This window comes from Lissotriton vulgaris, chromosome 8, assembly GCF_964263255.1.
Source record: "Lissotriton vulgaris chromosome 8, aLisVul1.2, whole genome shotgun sequence".
NCBI classification, from domain to species: domain Eukaryota; kingdom Metazoa; phylum Chordata; class Amphibia; order Caudata; family Salamandridae; genus Lissotriton; species Lissotriton vulgaris.
The window spans coordinates 1505238362-1505254951 of record NC_141696.1 but is presented as its reverse complement, the minus strand read 5'-3'; the positions used below and the strand labels follow the sequence as shown (position 1 = coordinate 1505254951).

Sequence of the window (16590 nt, the reverse complement as noted above, 5' to 3'; positions counted from 1 at the left end):
TTCTTTACTGTCTAGTTTATATCACTTGTGATAGATAGATTCATTATGAGCAAGAACCTGATTCTAGGTTCCCATGGCTCAGAAACTTTAGTGAAGTGATGGTCAAATCAATATCAAACCATTAGTGAGGTTATAAATAATTCCATCTCAGATCAATGTGTCCCAGCCTACGTACATCATGCTTGGACCAGGCCACTCTTTAAGAAAGCTTCACTGTACCAAATCACCAGGCATGTTTCTGTCCAATTGCAACTAGCCATTTTCTAATGAGGGTGCTGGAAAAAGTGTTCAAACAGCAACTGTCTAGTCATATAGAATGTCTGTCCATCTTTGAAAATCTGTCAGGCCTGGGTGACGGACTGATACCTCTCTGATAGAGGATATGGAGATTACAATAATCAAAAAAGGGGGTAAAATGTTACTCATAGGGATTGTTTTTAAAATATTTTGTAGAATTGACGTATGCTTTTCTTGTATCATGCTTTTATGATTTATTATTTGAATCGAATAAAGGAATTTTGATTTGATTTGACTAAAGAAATTTGAACAGTCATGAACAATATGCAAGGGGGAATAGGAGAGATGGTTGGCCGTTAAGAAAGGGAAAACAAAACTGTTGGGTCCAAATCAGAAGCATGTATAATTTGATGAAAGTAAGCCACACTTTGTATTACTAAAGGCATAACTAAGCTCTACAGCTGAATGGAAACAAGGACTACCCTGCCAGAGTAAATTTCAAGGTCCCATAGGGATCCTTACAATTAAATGAGGGGTGACAAACCAATATGTATCAGAGCCAATAGTACATCACATACAGTTGACTGACCTTATTTTTTGTGAAAATATATATAGTTTATTTGTTATTTGTTGAATTCTTATAAAGGATTCATATAGATTCTTAGAAAAATATACATTAATTTAGACTCAACATCACATATAAGGTGAAGAGAAAAACCGTTGTTTGTGGTTTTAGATTGAACCATAATTTGAATCAAGCGGGATGCAAACATCCAAGTCCCACACACTCCCAGAATCATCCACTAGAATCACACTCACTCTGACTCACTTGTTACAAAAAATTATACAATCACATACATAACATTCATAAAGGTACATCACGGCCTGCAGAGGAGGTATTTTATGGCTGCTAGGACTGCAAACACTTTATGGAGGTATGAAGATGGAAAGGAAGTAGTTTAACAAAGACTGCACTTTGGGCCATCCATAAAGGTCACGCCAATGCGCGTTTCGGTGTATGGCCTATTTAGGCTACACCTTCATCAGGGCGAAGATGACCAGGGGGCGGGGACACACACACACTCTCCACGCTGCACGGAAGGAGCGCGGTATAGGTTTCACCAGCGTTTATATGTTCTCTCTGCGTCAATAATTGGAAAATATCTGGTGAACAGGGTCTATTTCCGCAGGTCCGGCGGCTGGGGTTCGTGAGTCAGGTACCGGGTCAAGGGTCCTTGTTGGAGACGAGAAACAATGAAAAAGAAGATTAAATCAGAGGAAGGTCCTTATTGGGAGTTAGATCAAAGAAGGTCTTTCACGGATAGGGTGGATATTCCTGAACGTTCAATAATGGCGGGGCCTCGAAGCGATCAGGTCTTCTAGGGAAAGGTAGAAGCTTCTACCTTTCCCGAGAGAGGACGCCGCCCGCGGTCCGTGCGGAGCTCGACTATTTCGGGCTATTTCTTATTCCCTGTCCCTTGCTTATCCTGCCTGTGTCCCACACCTGACGGGAGACGACCACCGCGCTAAATCCTAGAAGACCTGATTGCTTCGAGGCCCCGCCATTATTGAACGTTCAGGAATATCCACCCTATCCGTGAAAGACCTTCTTTGATCCGACAAGTATCTAACTCAGCCCCGGACGAGCTGAGCCGCCGGCCCATGCCCGCCGTTGCCAATTCACAAACAATGCATTGGAGGCCCAAGTCGTTGGAAGAGGAGAGGAGAGAGGTCGCACCCCCCAGGTAACGAATGTCGACACCTGGGGCGCGGTGCAGGCTCGGAGGGAGACGCTCTCAGCCTCTCTCATTCTGGCAGCACAAGCCTCTGCTTTGGCTCGTATCGCGTCCCTTACTGGCCAAGGGAGTGGAGGTACCGGGGCCGGAGTGCGGAGCTGCATTTTTTATTATACCATACCCGTATTAGGGGCAACAGAGGTTAACTGCGAGTCAGCACGAGTGGCGAAGACAGCCTAAGGCACTGTGATCGGTGCTGGAGTGTATTACATTACTTTATTTCTGCATAACGGAGTACCTGATTGTCGTATTGCACATTGCATCATTTCTGCATAACAAACTACCTGGTTAGTGTATTACACATGGCATTATTTCTGAATAACAAAGGACCTGATTGTCGTATGACAGATTGCATTGTTTCTGCATAACAAACGACCTGATTAGCGTATTACGCATTGCATTATTACTGCATAACGAACTACATGGTTAGTGTATTATGCATTGCATTATGTCTGCATAACGAAGTACCTGGTTGTTGCGTTACGCATTGTATTATTTATACATTGCAAAGTGCCTGATTGTTGCATTACGCATTGCACTATTTTTACATTGCACAGTGCTTGGTTGTTACGTTACGCATTGCATTACTTTTCCATTGCAAAGTGCCTGATTCTAGCATTAAGAACTGCATAATATTGTATTAGGACTACAGTGGAATGTTTAGAAGTGCTCATTAATACCACCAGAACTTACCAGGGCTGGCTGGCCTAACAACCAGCCAGGAGGAATATTAAACATACTCATGTGTTGTTTATATTGTGTGGTCTTATCGTATATCTTTTTATAAAAAATGTATACTCGTTTTTATAAAACATGTGTGGAATCCATTTGTGGTGTCATCATTGGGTTGCTGTGAGCAAGGTTGCAAATACTTTACACATTTGCCTTGAATATAAGCCTGGCTGCTCGTGCCAAGGGGGTGAGCAGGGCTATCTCATAAGGTGTCCTTCCTTTCCTTGACGTGAAAACGCAGGTCCCTATTTGGCCTATGGTACCTACCTCAGCCAACCAGGGGTCCCGAGACTAACATGGACATTAGTAAGAAGTAGGAAGGAAGTGATTGCATCAAAGATTCCATCCAAACATTGTCATCTATTATGCTGCCAATGTTCATATTATTAACATGTATTGCCTTCATGTTGTTCAGTGGTGTAACAAAAAATTATGCCCCGCAGCAGACTATAAAAATGGTACTCCAAGTCTCCAACGTCTTGCAAATATTCATAGGGTTTGAGCGGAATGGGGCCCCCTAAGAGTTGGGGGGCCCTGAAGGGTTGAGGTCCACCCGGAGCAACAGAGGCAGCAGGGAAAGTTGCTCACCATAATGCTTATATTTGCAATTATGATTTTTCATATATTCAGCTCTAAAACCAGGCTTTGACATATTAATAAAGTCATTTAAAATTATGGGGTGGATTACTTGTATGTGCATACTTCAGGAAAGGTCTTTTAGTAAGTCGCTCAAATAAAATGTATTCCTGACTGTCTCTGCCAGGGCACCATTGTTGCCCAAAAGGCACTGTCTCCAGGTAAGTTGAGGAACATGCGTGGGTCACAGCAAAGCTGGTAATTTGATTCAAACCAGTGCTTGCTAAGGGCCAAGGAGAATCTAGTAGGCTGTATTTACAAGGGGACTCGTAAATGCATATCAAATAAAAGAGGCTGACAAATTCCATATATAGGACCAGTTCTTACTTCCAAAATGATTTTAACACTCTTCTGCTTGTTTTCTCTTTTAATTATGTAAGCTGGTGTTCTGAAGGGGGCAAGGTGGTGCCCAGAGCTATAAAAAATCTTTAAATAACTTGTGGTTCTTTACAGATGCCAAAACACTCTTCTTTCACTGAACACATCTGCACTGTTGACACAACCTGTTTAATACTTAATTATCCACAAAGTGGTTTGGTGACTCTACAGATGAACTTTAAATATGCTGTGCCATGGGATACAGGCCATGCTATGTGTCTCTAGGTGCTTCTATCACATAGATACAGGTATCAGCACACTGCTGCATAGGCCTAGCCAATGGTATAATCCCCTAATAAAAATACAATTCCCTAATAAACGTCCTGAGGCAGATTTTATTTTACAGGTTGAGAAAAATATATATTTTGAACGTAATGGTATGTATTCTTTATTTTATGGTTGGATTAACCACAACATTCACTTATCCTTATCTAACAGCAACATTTATGTGTATGCCTAATCAAGTTATCATACATTAGTGCCGCTGTCACAAATAAAAAGGCTTGTGCGGACACCAGATCTGAGGCATGTTACTGCCACTGAAATATTAAGGTAAAATGTGTGGATGTTACTCCAGTACCATATGGTAATCCTCATCTTTTTGTAAGGCTGTGCAGTAAGTTATTACAGCATCTGTATATTACTATGGGAGCACTCCTCCTTTATAAACACTCACTCAAAGGAACAGAACAATCAGACAGTCATAGGTGAGCATGTTGCACTTACTTTCCTATTTCCTGTTCCCGGAATGCCCACTCTTTCCTCTCTTGCTCATCCATCATTTTCCTTCTCTTCTCCAGTTGTGACATGTCCTGAAGAGAAGGCAGCGTTGCTTCCCATGCACGCTTCTCCCGTGCCCGCTCAATCATCTCCACCTCCGCCAGTCCAGCGGGAAGCCCTCGGCCTTTAATGATCAAAAAATACTTGTGATTCAGAAAAGGTCTGCTATAAACCTATGACGCTCTTGTAAGCATTTGTCTTAATTCGTGTAAAGGTAAACCTCCCTCCCCACCCTTTGCCCTCAGAAAGATGCAGCATTCAGAGGTTACTTGGGGATAAATCCTGCAAGGAATTTGGCACCACTATTTCCAAGGTTCAGACTTTGCAACCCAGTAGGCAGAACTGGCCACTTCTCAGCATTAAGAAACCTATTTTTCTCTTGAAACCCCTACCCTACATGTTGAGTGTGGTGTGGGAGTGGACACCAACTAGAAACAGTGGAGTTACAGCAAGAAGGAATGCTGATCAAGGCTAACACACTCCATATGGACTTCCTGGCCAGTTATAGCTTATATTGTTAGCCATTTATATCACAGAAAGATGGTAAATGTTTTACCTACTGTGCACCACTGGCCCTAAATAGAACATCTTTAGTAAGAAATCCAGACATACTGCTTAGCAAAAAGGTGGAGAAATGCAAAATGACTCATGCTAATGGATCACAAGGATTTCCCCTTTAGTAAAGATTAAGGGGGTCTTTTCCAGTTTATCTTTCCCTCTGAATCGATTCTGCTTTGGATTGGACAAGAAGTAAGGCAATCCTGACACTTAACGTGTGCCCAGAAAATTCCTTATCTGTGTGACGCACATGACCAATGTTCCACAAGTGACACACATAACCAATGTTCCACTCATGAACGGAGATTTTCCTTTTGTGGACATTTGAAAATATTTTCTGGCTGGGCCTGTCACGGTTTCCCTGACATTCATGGGCAGAGGTGTTTTGCAGGCTGGAATTACGATGAAAGGGCTTTCCTTAATTAGCGACCACTCAAACACCATTCCCACCACTGAGCAGATTGAAAACCGCTGCTCTCTAAATAGACAGGACCTCCAATAGTCTTCATCTGATGTCCCATTACCGCCCACCTCTAAATGAGGGCCTAAGCATGATAGTATACAAGGGTGGTGATCTCAGCAATCGCTGTCATATTATCAGAGATACCCCCAAAAACCTTTCTAGTGAAAAGCTCATGTTTTAAAATCCCTAACTGAAAAAGAAAAGAGCAAATTGTTAAAAACATAGAAAAAAAGATTGAGTTCCAAACTGTTACTGCATTATAGGGGACTCCCTCTAAAGGTTGCACTTTCAGGCCAGGGAACCAAGAAACACTAAGCGTACTCCCTCGTAGCCTATCTATCTATTATATTAAAGACTTAGGCGCCCATTATGATAACGGGCGGATGCCACCGCCCGTATGGTGGTGGCGATCCGGCCGCCAAAAAGCACCAGCTGCCTCTAATTTCCCCCCGCCCGGCGGACGGGAAGACCGTCCGCCGGTTTTCCGCCAGTAGGCAATCCGCCCAATTGCCTACTAGGCGGAAAAGCAGTTTATATGGTGGCAGTGTCTGGTAGATACCGCCATCCATATTACTATGAGGGCGGGGATGTGCCGAACCGCCACTGTGGCGGGCGCATCCTAATGTGCCCCACGGGACCCTGGCCCTTATGGCGGGCGGTCCTTTTTTGCGATGGGATGCCGCCCGCCATCCTAATGTGCCCCTTAATCTCTCCTGGGCTGCATAATACATTGAATCACAACAGTGACACTTAACATAATTCTCATTTCTTTTATTATTTCATTTCTTCATATACTTTATACATTTTCATTTTTCCTTCTTTTTTCATTCAGTATTTTTTTTAAAAAAAGACTTTTTATGGAAATATGTACATCACAGAAATCAAAAATCACTTCTATGATTGCATCAAATGCACATAATACATATTTACATACACACATTTACTTGACAAAAAGGAAGAGAACAACCCCTGAGAAACTCATATAAAAACAGCCATATCACAAAACCATTCAAACACATTCAAACTCACATCTGAACAAGGGGGAGGTTATAAATGACAAGAAAACCTCACGACCAGATTGGATCTTATATTCAAAACACAGGGTCGATGCGCGTTTTGGCTGTATGTGAAGAGTAGTTAGACCACCTTCATCAGGATCCAGATACCCACATCATTTTCACAGCAACCAGGGGACAACAGAAGGTAAAAATGTAGACTCAGAGCCAATGGCCACTATCCATTTGATTCACTTAGCAGTTGAGGCACCTTTCTGTTTTTCTAGGGAAATGCCGGTGTTCTATCCAGAGCGATTTCTTTTCGTGGTGCTCAATTCACCGTATTTTTTCACAGAGACCTGTACACAGTAAAGTCAGAGTATTCAAGAAAATGTGTTAAAGAGATATGTTCGGGAACCTTTCTCTCGTTTTTCTTTGTTAATCAGCTGTCCAAGTTTTAACTTGCAAATTTTCCTCCATTTTGTATGACCATTTTAATGCAAAGCAAACTTGCTTGCTGCCGTAAAAGGTTGTTCTTCCTCAACGGGACGCCCCACATTTCCCAATCGAGTAAGAAAAGAGCAAATTGTTAAACACATAGAAAAAAAGATTTAGTTCCAAACTGTGCCTTAGACCTTTTCCAACTCTGCAGTGTTGCTCTAGAGCATGTACACTCATGTTTACCAACAGGAAACTCATGCTCCTGAAAAAGCCCAGGGACGAATGGAGAACCAGTATTACAGGTAATTAGCTCGCACTCACTCCAATGGAGGAAGACTATAAATCCTTTAATGGAGATTACCGATACTGAAATGCTGACTGGCAAAATATTGTGACAGCTAAAGTTTGCCTTAGTTGTAATTTAAAACCTATGTTTGGGCTTGGACTAATCCAGTCTAGACAAGTGTTAGGCTGGATAATGGTTTTCTTTTAATCAAAGGAAGGACTACTTCTCTGACATCAGCCAATCAGTAGTATTTCTTATAATCGCCATTAGACTTGAGTGGTGAAAGAAAGACTGTTGTCTGAGTCGGTACCACATTTTCTCTACTGTGCAGTAGTAGATTTGTATCCTTTCTTGTGACTGGGCCATTTGAAAGGAGAAGGTGGGTTCACTGGATTGCCAATTGATAAGATTTCTGTTTCTAATCTATTTAACATGGCTGCTTATTTGCTAATGTCCATGTTTCAACATAATCAAGGCAAAATGTAAAAGTTTAGAGCCATTGTAATGCAGGGTTATCTCTATGACAAAGTGAATGTAATTAATATGCATGAGATATGTGACTGTCAATGATTTAAATGTCAATGGTAAGCGGTCAAGGACAAGGCACATCTGGCGATTCGTAGATTTAGCTGTAAACAAGAAAGCTGAATGTGGTGATCAACAGCATAAAATGCAGCAGCAAGTTCAAGAAGTAAAATTGCTGCTTGTAACTTGAAGGGCCATGGAGTGTGGAACATGACTGACAATATAGCATCCAAAATGTCAATAAACAATCATATGAACCTGCACTCTCTGAGCGTGCATCTAAGAGACTCTTGGAGAAGGATGTTCACCTCCATCTTGAGACTTCACTCCGTGTCAAGTACATTGTCTTTCCACCTCGTGACTGATCCTACAAAGGAAAGTTAAGCGGACAATTACACAATTACAAGAGGTACCCACTGAGGGAAAATAACAAGGCAATCTTCCAGGAACTACCGCTCCCAGCATGCCATGCGGGGGGCGGGCTGAACTAATCAAGCTGGTTCTTAATGGAAATAAAAGAAAGCCACTTCCTCTGAATTGTGACAGCAAGCCTCTGATGAGATGCAAGGTGCATCGAAACGCGTAAGGCAGACAGAACTTTCAAGCACGCGGTGGGGAGCAGGAAAAGTCAAGCCGGATGGTGTTCTTTTGGCAGAGTGACCCTCCAAAACAGCTTTCGGGCATTTGGTGTTCAATATATCAACGGCGGCCAACGTCGTGGAGGGAGCACCTTCTCTTATAAACAAATTGATCGTCCCTGATGGTCAACTGAGAAGCAGCACCATGAGACCAACTCATAGAAGGCAGCGGCGAAAGACCGAAGTACATTGTCTTTCCACCTCGTGACTGATCCTACCAAGGAAAGTTAAGCAGACAATTACACAATTACAAGAGGTACCCACTGAGGGAAAATAACAAGGCAATCTTCCAGGAACTACCGCTCCCAGCATGCCATGCGGGGCGGGCTGAACTAATCAAGCCGGTTCTTAATGGAAATAAAAGAAAGCCGCTTCCTCTGAATCGTGACAGCAAGCCTCTGATGAGATGCAAGATGCATCGAAACGCGTAAGGCAGACAGAACTTTCAAGCACGCGGGGGGAGCAGGAAAAGTCAAGCCGGATGGTGTTCTTTTGGCAGAGTGACCCTCCGAAACAGCTTTCGGGCATTTGGTGTTCAATATATCAATGGCGGCCAACGTCGTGGAGGGAGCACCTTCTCTTATAAACAAATTGATCGTCCCTGATGGTCAACTGAGAAGCGGCACCATAAGACCAACTCATGGAAGGCAGCGCCGAAAGACCGAAGTATATTGTCTTTCCACCTCGTGACTGATCCTACCAAAGAAAGTTAAGCGGACAATTACACAATTACAAGGGGTACCCACTGAGGGAAAATAACAAGGCAATCTTCCAGGAACTACCGCTCCCAGCATGCCATGCGGGGGGCGGGGCTGAACTAATCAAGCCGGTTCTTAATGGAAATAAAAGAAAGCCACTTCCTCTGAATTGTGACAGCACGCCTCTGATGAGATGCAAGGTGCATCGAAACGCGTAAGGCAAACAAGAACTTTCAAGCACGCGGTGGGGAGCAGGAAAAGTCAAGCCGGATGGTGTTCTTTTGGCAGAATGACCCTCCGAAACAGCTTTCAGGCATTTGGTGTTCAAAATATCAACGGCGGCCCACGTCGTGGAGGGAGCACCTTCTCTTATAAACAAATTGATTGTCCCTGATGGTCAACTGAGAAGCGGCACCATGAGACCAACTCATGGAAGGCAGTGCCGAAAGACTGAAGTACATTGTCTTTCCACCTCGTGACTGATCCTACCAAGGAAAGTTAAGCGGACAATTACACAATTACAAGAGGTACCCACTGAGGGAAAATAACACGGCAATCTTCCAGGAACTACCGCTCCCAGCATGACATGCGGGGGCGGGGCTGAACTAATCAAGCCGGTTCTTAATGGGAAAAAAAGAAAGCCACTTCCTCTGAATTGTGACAGCACGCCTCTGATGAGATGCAAGGTGCATCGAAACGTGTAAGGCAGACAGAACTTTTAAGCATGCGGTGGGGAGCAGGAAAAGTCAAGCCGGATGGTGTTCTTTTGGCAGAGTGACCCTCCGAAACAGCTTTCGGGCATTTGGTGTTCAATATATCAACGGTGGCCCACGTTGTGGAGGGAGCAACTTCTCTTATAAACAAATTGATCGTCCCTGATGGTCAACTGAGAAGCGGCACCATGAGACCAACTCATGGAAGGCAGCGCCAAAAGACCGAAATACATTGTCTTTCCACCTTGTGACTGATCCTACCAAAGAAAGTTACGCGGACAATTACACAATTACAAGAGGTATCACTGAGGGAAAATAACACGGCAATCTTCCAGGAACTACCTCTCCCAGCATGCCATGCGGGGGGCGGGGCTGAACTAATCAAGCCGGTTCTTAATGGAAATAAAAGAAAGCCACTTCCTCTGAATTGTGACAGCAAGCCTCTGATGAGATGCAAGGTGCATCGAAACGCGTAAGGCAGACAGACCTTTCAAGCACGCGGTGGGGAGCAGGAAAAGTCAAGCCGGATGGTGTTCTTTTTGGCAGAGTGACCCTCCGAAACAGCTTTCGGGCATTTGGTGTTCAATATATAAACGGCGGCCCACGTCGTGGAGGGAGCACCTTCTCTTATAAACGAATTGATCGTCCCTGATGGTCAACTGAGAAGCGGCACCATGAGACCAACTCATGGAAGGCAGCGCCGAAAGACCGAAGTACATTGTCTTTCCACCTCGTGACTGATCCTACCAAGGAAAGTTAAGGGACAATTACAAGAGGTACCCACTGAGGGAAAATAACAAGGCAATCTTCCAGGAACTACCACTCCCAGCATGCCATGCGGGGGGTGGGGCTGAACTAATCAAGCCGGTTCTTAATGGAAATAAAAGAAAGCCACTTCCTCTGAATTGTGACAGCAAGCCTCTGATGAGATGCAAGGTGCATCAAAACGCGTAAGGCAGACAGAACTTTCAAGCACGCGGTGGGGAGCAGGAAAAGTCAAGCCGGATGGTGTTCTTTTGGCAGAATGACCCTCCGAAACAGCTTTCAGGCATTTGGTGTTCAATATATCAACGGCGGCCCACGTCGTGGAGGGAGCACCTTCTCTTATAAACAAATTGATTGTCCCTGATGGTCAACTGAGAAGCGGCGCCATGAGACCAACTCATGGAAGGCAGCGCCGAAAGACCGAAGTACATTGTCTTTCCACCTCGTGACTGATCCTACCAAGGAAAGTTAAGCGGACAATTACACAATTACAAGAGGTACCCACTGAGGGAAAATAACAAGGCAATCTTCCAGGAACTACCGCTCCCAGCATGCCATGCGGGGGGGCGGGGCTGAACTAATCAAGCCGGTTCTTAATGGAAATAAAAGAAAGCCACTTCCTCTGAATTGTGACAGGAAGCCTCTGATGAAATGCAAGGTGCATCGAAACGCGTAAGGCAGACAGAACTTTCAAGCACGCGGTGGGGAGCAGGAAAAGTCAAGCCGGATGGTGTTCTTTTGGCAGAGTGACCCTCCTAAACAGCTTTCGGACATTTGGTGTTCAATATATATATATATATATATATATATATATATATATATATATATATATATATATATATATATACATATGTGTATGCACATTGTAGGAGAGTAGGGTCTGCAATCCTATGATCACCCAGATTTTTTGCTTTTGTTTCACTGGTTTACGACTTTCTCTGGCTGTGGGCCTTCCAATCAGACCCACAGCCTGGCTGTTCTCTCTCTAAATTACAACATGTACCCTAGGTGCATTTACCAATTGGTACTGGGCCACCTTATCAGACCCTGTAACTCAGGGCATAGGTGTACCCAGGGCCTACCAGGGGCTGAAGCATGTATTATGCCACCCCTGGCTGGCCTCCTAAATTTGACACAACTGGCTGCATGACAGCTGGGGCAAAGTTGTGTAATCACCCTTTGCTGTAGATATAGTATACCTATATCTAACCCTAAAAATGGACACACAGATTCCTATCAGTCACTCCTATGGCAGGCCTTAACAATCCTGAAGGCAGAGTGCTTGGAATAGTGTGAGATGGTGCTCTGGCATGAGCTGAGCCTGTCTGCAGCTTGCGGAACCAAGTCCTAATAGCTGTACCATGATATCGCATACCATATACTCTTAAGTGCATTATAATCCTCGCGGTTAAATGCTATCTTTGGTATTGCTTTATCAAAACATGTCGAGTAAGGTGTCATACGAATTGGAATACTAACCCCTCGCCAATTCTGGCGACGGGGTTAGCATTCCACCCTTCTAGAGGGACACGACATGTATGTAACTGTGAACCCCGGTTAAAGTTAAACGAAGCCTCAGCTCCACAAAATGGATGCTGCCACCACAGACACGAGTCTGACCTCCTGCTGCTGGGAGTCCTTCCAGCGAGGAGAGCTTGGACAAAGGGTTTCCTGTCCGGGGCGGTGCTAGCACCATCCCAGACAGGGTTTTGTGTATCCTGGGTAGGCAGGGCTTTACAGGAAGGTGACTGCTGAGTGGCACCCCGGTGCTCACTACGCATAGGCCGGTCAGAACCAGTTCCAGGGGCACACCAGCCCCTGGCCTGGGGGAAGTCCGGCATGGGAGAGGGGTGTAACCACCCCCCTCCTAGTCCCACCCATAGGCAGGACCTAGTCACCGGGTCAGCCCCTTTTCTTAGTATAAAGATAGGAGCGGGCCCCCTGTTCAAATTAGATCATCTTTGGAATCAAGACACGACTTTCTGCGAAAGGACATCAAGATTTCTTCTTCAAGATTCTCCCTTGTGGCTAAGGAGTAGTCCCCCTGCATCCGCAGGTACCATCCTAAGAACACTGCGGTCTGCTGCAAGTCCTTCCTCAGGAATCCGACGACCCAGCTCGACGAGACCCGGCTTCCCTGGCACCTCTGACCTCTACTCACCTCTACAGCCAAGCTGAGAACCGTGAGTGCGACGAGACCTCGAGGGACCGACAATCGCCAAGACTGCACGACTTCTTTGCAACAAGCCCACCGAGTATTCCACTGGTGAGTGCTTTGGGGTCTGAGAAGCCCCAACCCTGAGCAGCTCCAGCACCGAAGATCAGCCCTCCAGCATCTCCACGATCTGCGTGGGGCCCTTCTGCTTTTTGCTGCTCACCGCGTTGTTTGGCTACTAGCCGGCTGGCTTGTGGCCTTCTTAACGACGCCCGACGACATCACTGCTGCTGGTCTGGTTGCTCCAGACTGGCCCTTGCTTCCTTCCACGAGAGAAGCACCCCGGACCCTCCTGGTCCACTCCAGACGCCATTTTAGGTCCACCGCGTGGGCTTGAATTTGCCAAGGCTTTGTTGCCCAATCCTGGGTCCAGCGACGCCGACAGCTTCATCCATCGTGGGACAGCTCGCTCCTCCATCCTGGTCGCCGACAACGCCTCCTGGTCCGTGAGATCTGCAGAGCACAGCGTCACCCACTCACCTAGTCGAGGTGACTACCATCCGGTGCCCTCCTGGTGCCACCTGACTACTGGCTAGTAGTCACGAACTTAGTCCCCTCTGCTTTCAGGTGTCATCCATCTTCAAGATCCAGGCTTGGATCACTTCGAACTCTCTTCACTGGTCGCCTGCCAGCATCTTTCTTCCAGGCTCCTGGTCCGTCTACGAGGATCCCCGACGTCTTTTGAGACATATGCAGCTGCAGCCCCTGGGCTAGGTAACTTCGGCATTTCGGTGCCCCAGCATAGCCTCACTATCCAAGGGTCAGGATCCACTTTCGTTTTCCTCCTACCAGGTCGGGTTCGCCCGAGAACACTAACTTTCTGAAATCTAGCTACCATAGACTTTGTCCCGCATCCCGCGTGAGAGTGCACACCCTGCACCCGAGTCCCCTAGGCCTCCTAGAAGTAATCTGAAGATTCTATAGTCAAGACCTAGCGATTCCAAAGCCTATTAGTACTGTACTTACCTGCTAGTAATTTCGCATTCCACTTTCAGAGTATATGGTTTTCCGTGCCCCTCGGGCATTTGTATATACTGTGCTAACTTAAGTATTTTCGTAAGAGTTTTGTTTTGTGCTTAGTACCCCGTCCTCATAAAGAGTACAGGGCTGTTGTGATTTTAATAAATACACTGTTTATTTTCATAACACTTGTGTGGTGTCCTTTCACTGGGTGTTCAAGGGGGACATGTGTGGTATAACAGCTGGCTTAACACGCCCTCTCGAGTCTTTAGCCTTAGACTGCTCGTATCCATGCTACTAGGATAGCTGGTCTATAAGGTTGACTTACAACCAATCATCAATAAGGGTTGTTTGGACTGATACAAAGTGTTCACTAGAATAGTGAACAGTATATATCAGGCCAACTTCTCACACACATCTTTTTATATAGTGTTTACTTTTTATGTGTAATTAAATTGGAAATCTTTTTTAAAAATGTGAGTTTATTTGTAAATATATATATATATATATATTGTTATATTGGTAACTTCCAAAACAAATAAAAAATTATAATATAAGTGAAAATTAATATTTTTAAATTGTTTTACATTACATATATGTGTATATAAACTTACACACTTTGATATATATGTGTGTGTTTGTTTACAATAGTAACTATTTATATTCTTTTTAAAATATTTACATATTCTATTTTTATTATATTAATGTTATGTTAAAATATTTAAGTTGTATTTAATTAAACTATATATATGGTAAAAAAAGATATTTAGGCTATTTGTTTCGATATTAGTGTTAAACGATATTTTATCGATATGTTTATCATTACCATTATAAGTATACTAGCAGCCCGTCCGGACGTTGTCCGGGTATGAATTGCTGCCGGCCAGTAGTATACTGTTTTGTAGGATTTCGTTTTGATAGCATTTCTTATCTGTGACAGGGCAGTGAAACGCTCCGATTCACAGTGCACTGCTGATGCACTTAAGAGTGTGCGTTCAGTAGTGTGTGAACTCGAGTTTCCATACTTTATTTTTCCTTGCAATATTATATAGCGCGAACTCGACAACATGGCATGAGCACAATTTACATTACAGTAGAACATATTCATTTGTGGTAGGCACGGGGAGACAAAGCGATTTGCCTGGAATCACAGGATGTTGAGCTGATGCCGCGATTCGAACGTAGCTCCCCAGCAATAAAGTTTGCAATTCTAGAACTTGTGGAGGGAGGTGTGTCTAAAAGTATATGTCGGTGCTGGCCATTAATGAGAGAGACCTGTGCATTTTTCAAATCAGTGGTGAAAAAATATGAGTATGATGCTAGAGATGTGGGCCGCGTGCCACCAATGTACTTACCGGGGGAGGGTAAACACCCATTATTCCGCAACTTTCTTTCTGCATACCATCACTCCGCATACTTTCATTACAAAAGTACCATGACTCCGCAATGCCATTATAACGTATGGCATTACATTTTATATGCTTTTACCATACATACATTTACAACGAAATTCGTTGTAAATGCATGAATGGTAAAAGCATGTTTTTTTTAAATGTTTGGATACGGTAAGTATGGATATAGGGGTATATGTTTTGGGGTACTGAGGTATATGTTTTGGGGTGTTTGGGTATTTTAAGGGTTCAGATATAATTTTGGGTTATGGGGTACAGGGGTAGTTTTAGGGTTTAGGGATAGGTATGGGTTTTGGGGTACAGGGGTATTTTTAGGGTTCAGGGCTAGGTTTGGGTTTTGGGGTATAGGGTTATTTTTAGGGTTCAGGGGTAGGATTGAGTTTTGAGGTACAGGGGTATTTATAGGGTTCAGGGCTAGGTTTGGGTTTTGGGGTACAAGGTATATTTATAGGGTTAAGATGGGTTAGTGTTTAAGGGTGTTGGGGTATTTTAAGGAGTAAGGGTGGGTTATGATTATGGGGTGCAGGGGTATTTAAAGGGAGCAGGGTGGACACCCGGAGCTGGAATGTACAGAACCTGGGAAGAAAAAAACAATGAAATATTGGGCATTACGCTCGCTTTTTTTTCCGTAATCCCGCGCCCGCACACGCCCACAGCACACGATATGAGACATGGCATGAAGGGCGGAACGTACCACATGCCCACGGCATTTGTCACGCCCCCAGCACAACGCAGACACGCCCACAAGGGACTACTTTGCTGGCACGGTTCTTTTACCTTTTAAATGTATATGGTGGGTGTAAGAACTGGGACTGCCAGCTCTCCAGGGGGTAGCATGGCTTGAGCAGGAAGGCAGCCAGGGGCTTGCGTGTAAAGCAGCTACTTGACACACTCATCCACTGAGACACGAAGTGGGCGCAATAATGGAGACCACACCAGTAGTTGTGTTTAAAAATCACGATCTTTTATATAGACTTTGGATCAAGCAAGTAATGCATTTAGCAAATCATTAGTATTTCATTTACGCATTTCATTAGGCAGTCTCAGTAAGACAATTATTGTCAATAAAATAATAACCAGCTCATCTAAGCAGTGAAACATTAAATAACACAGCCTGTCGCATCATACTCTTCGGCAGGCAAAGAGGGTACTTTCATAAACCTGAAGGATCCTACAAGAAGCAACCATAGCATCGCAGTAAAGCACCACATTAAACCTCTCATGGACGCCTTTCAAATTGCACTTCATAGAAAGGGATAAAACATTTCATCAAGTACTTTCAGTACAACAGATAACTTCAAAGAACACAGCCTGTCGCGGTATGCTACTCAGCAGGCAAACAGGTAATTTCATAGATCCTAG

At 44.3% G+C, this 16590-nt stretch overlaps 1 protein-coding gene across 2 annotated transcripts in view; it reads right to left on the bottom strand.

The window, feature by feature from the left end:
* Positions 1-16590, bottom strand: part of CFAP91 (cilia and flagella associated protein 91) — a 431267-nt gene that overhangs the window by 258725 nt on the left and 155952 nt on the right. For both annotated transcript variants that reach the window (XM_086933540.1, XM_086933541.1), the window contains one exon: positions 4506-4683. In XM_086933540.1, coding sequence (XP_086789666.1) covers positions 4506-4683 — 178 coding nt within the window. The remainder of the gene's footprint in view (positions 1-4505; positions 4684-16590) is intronic.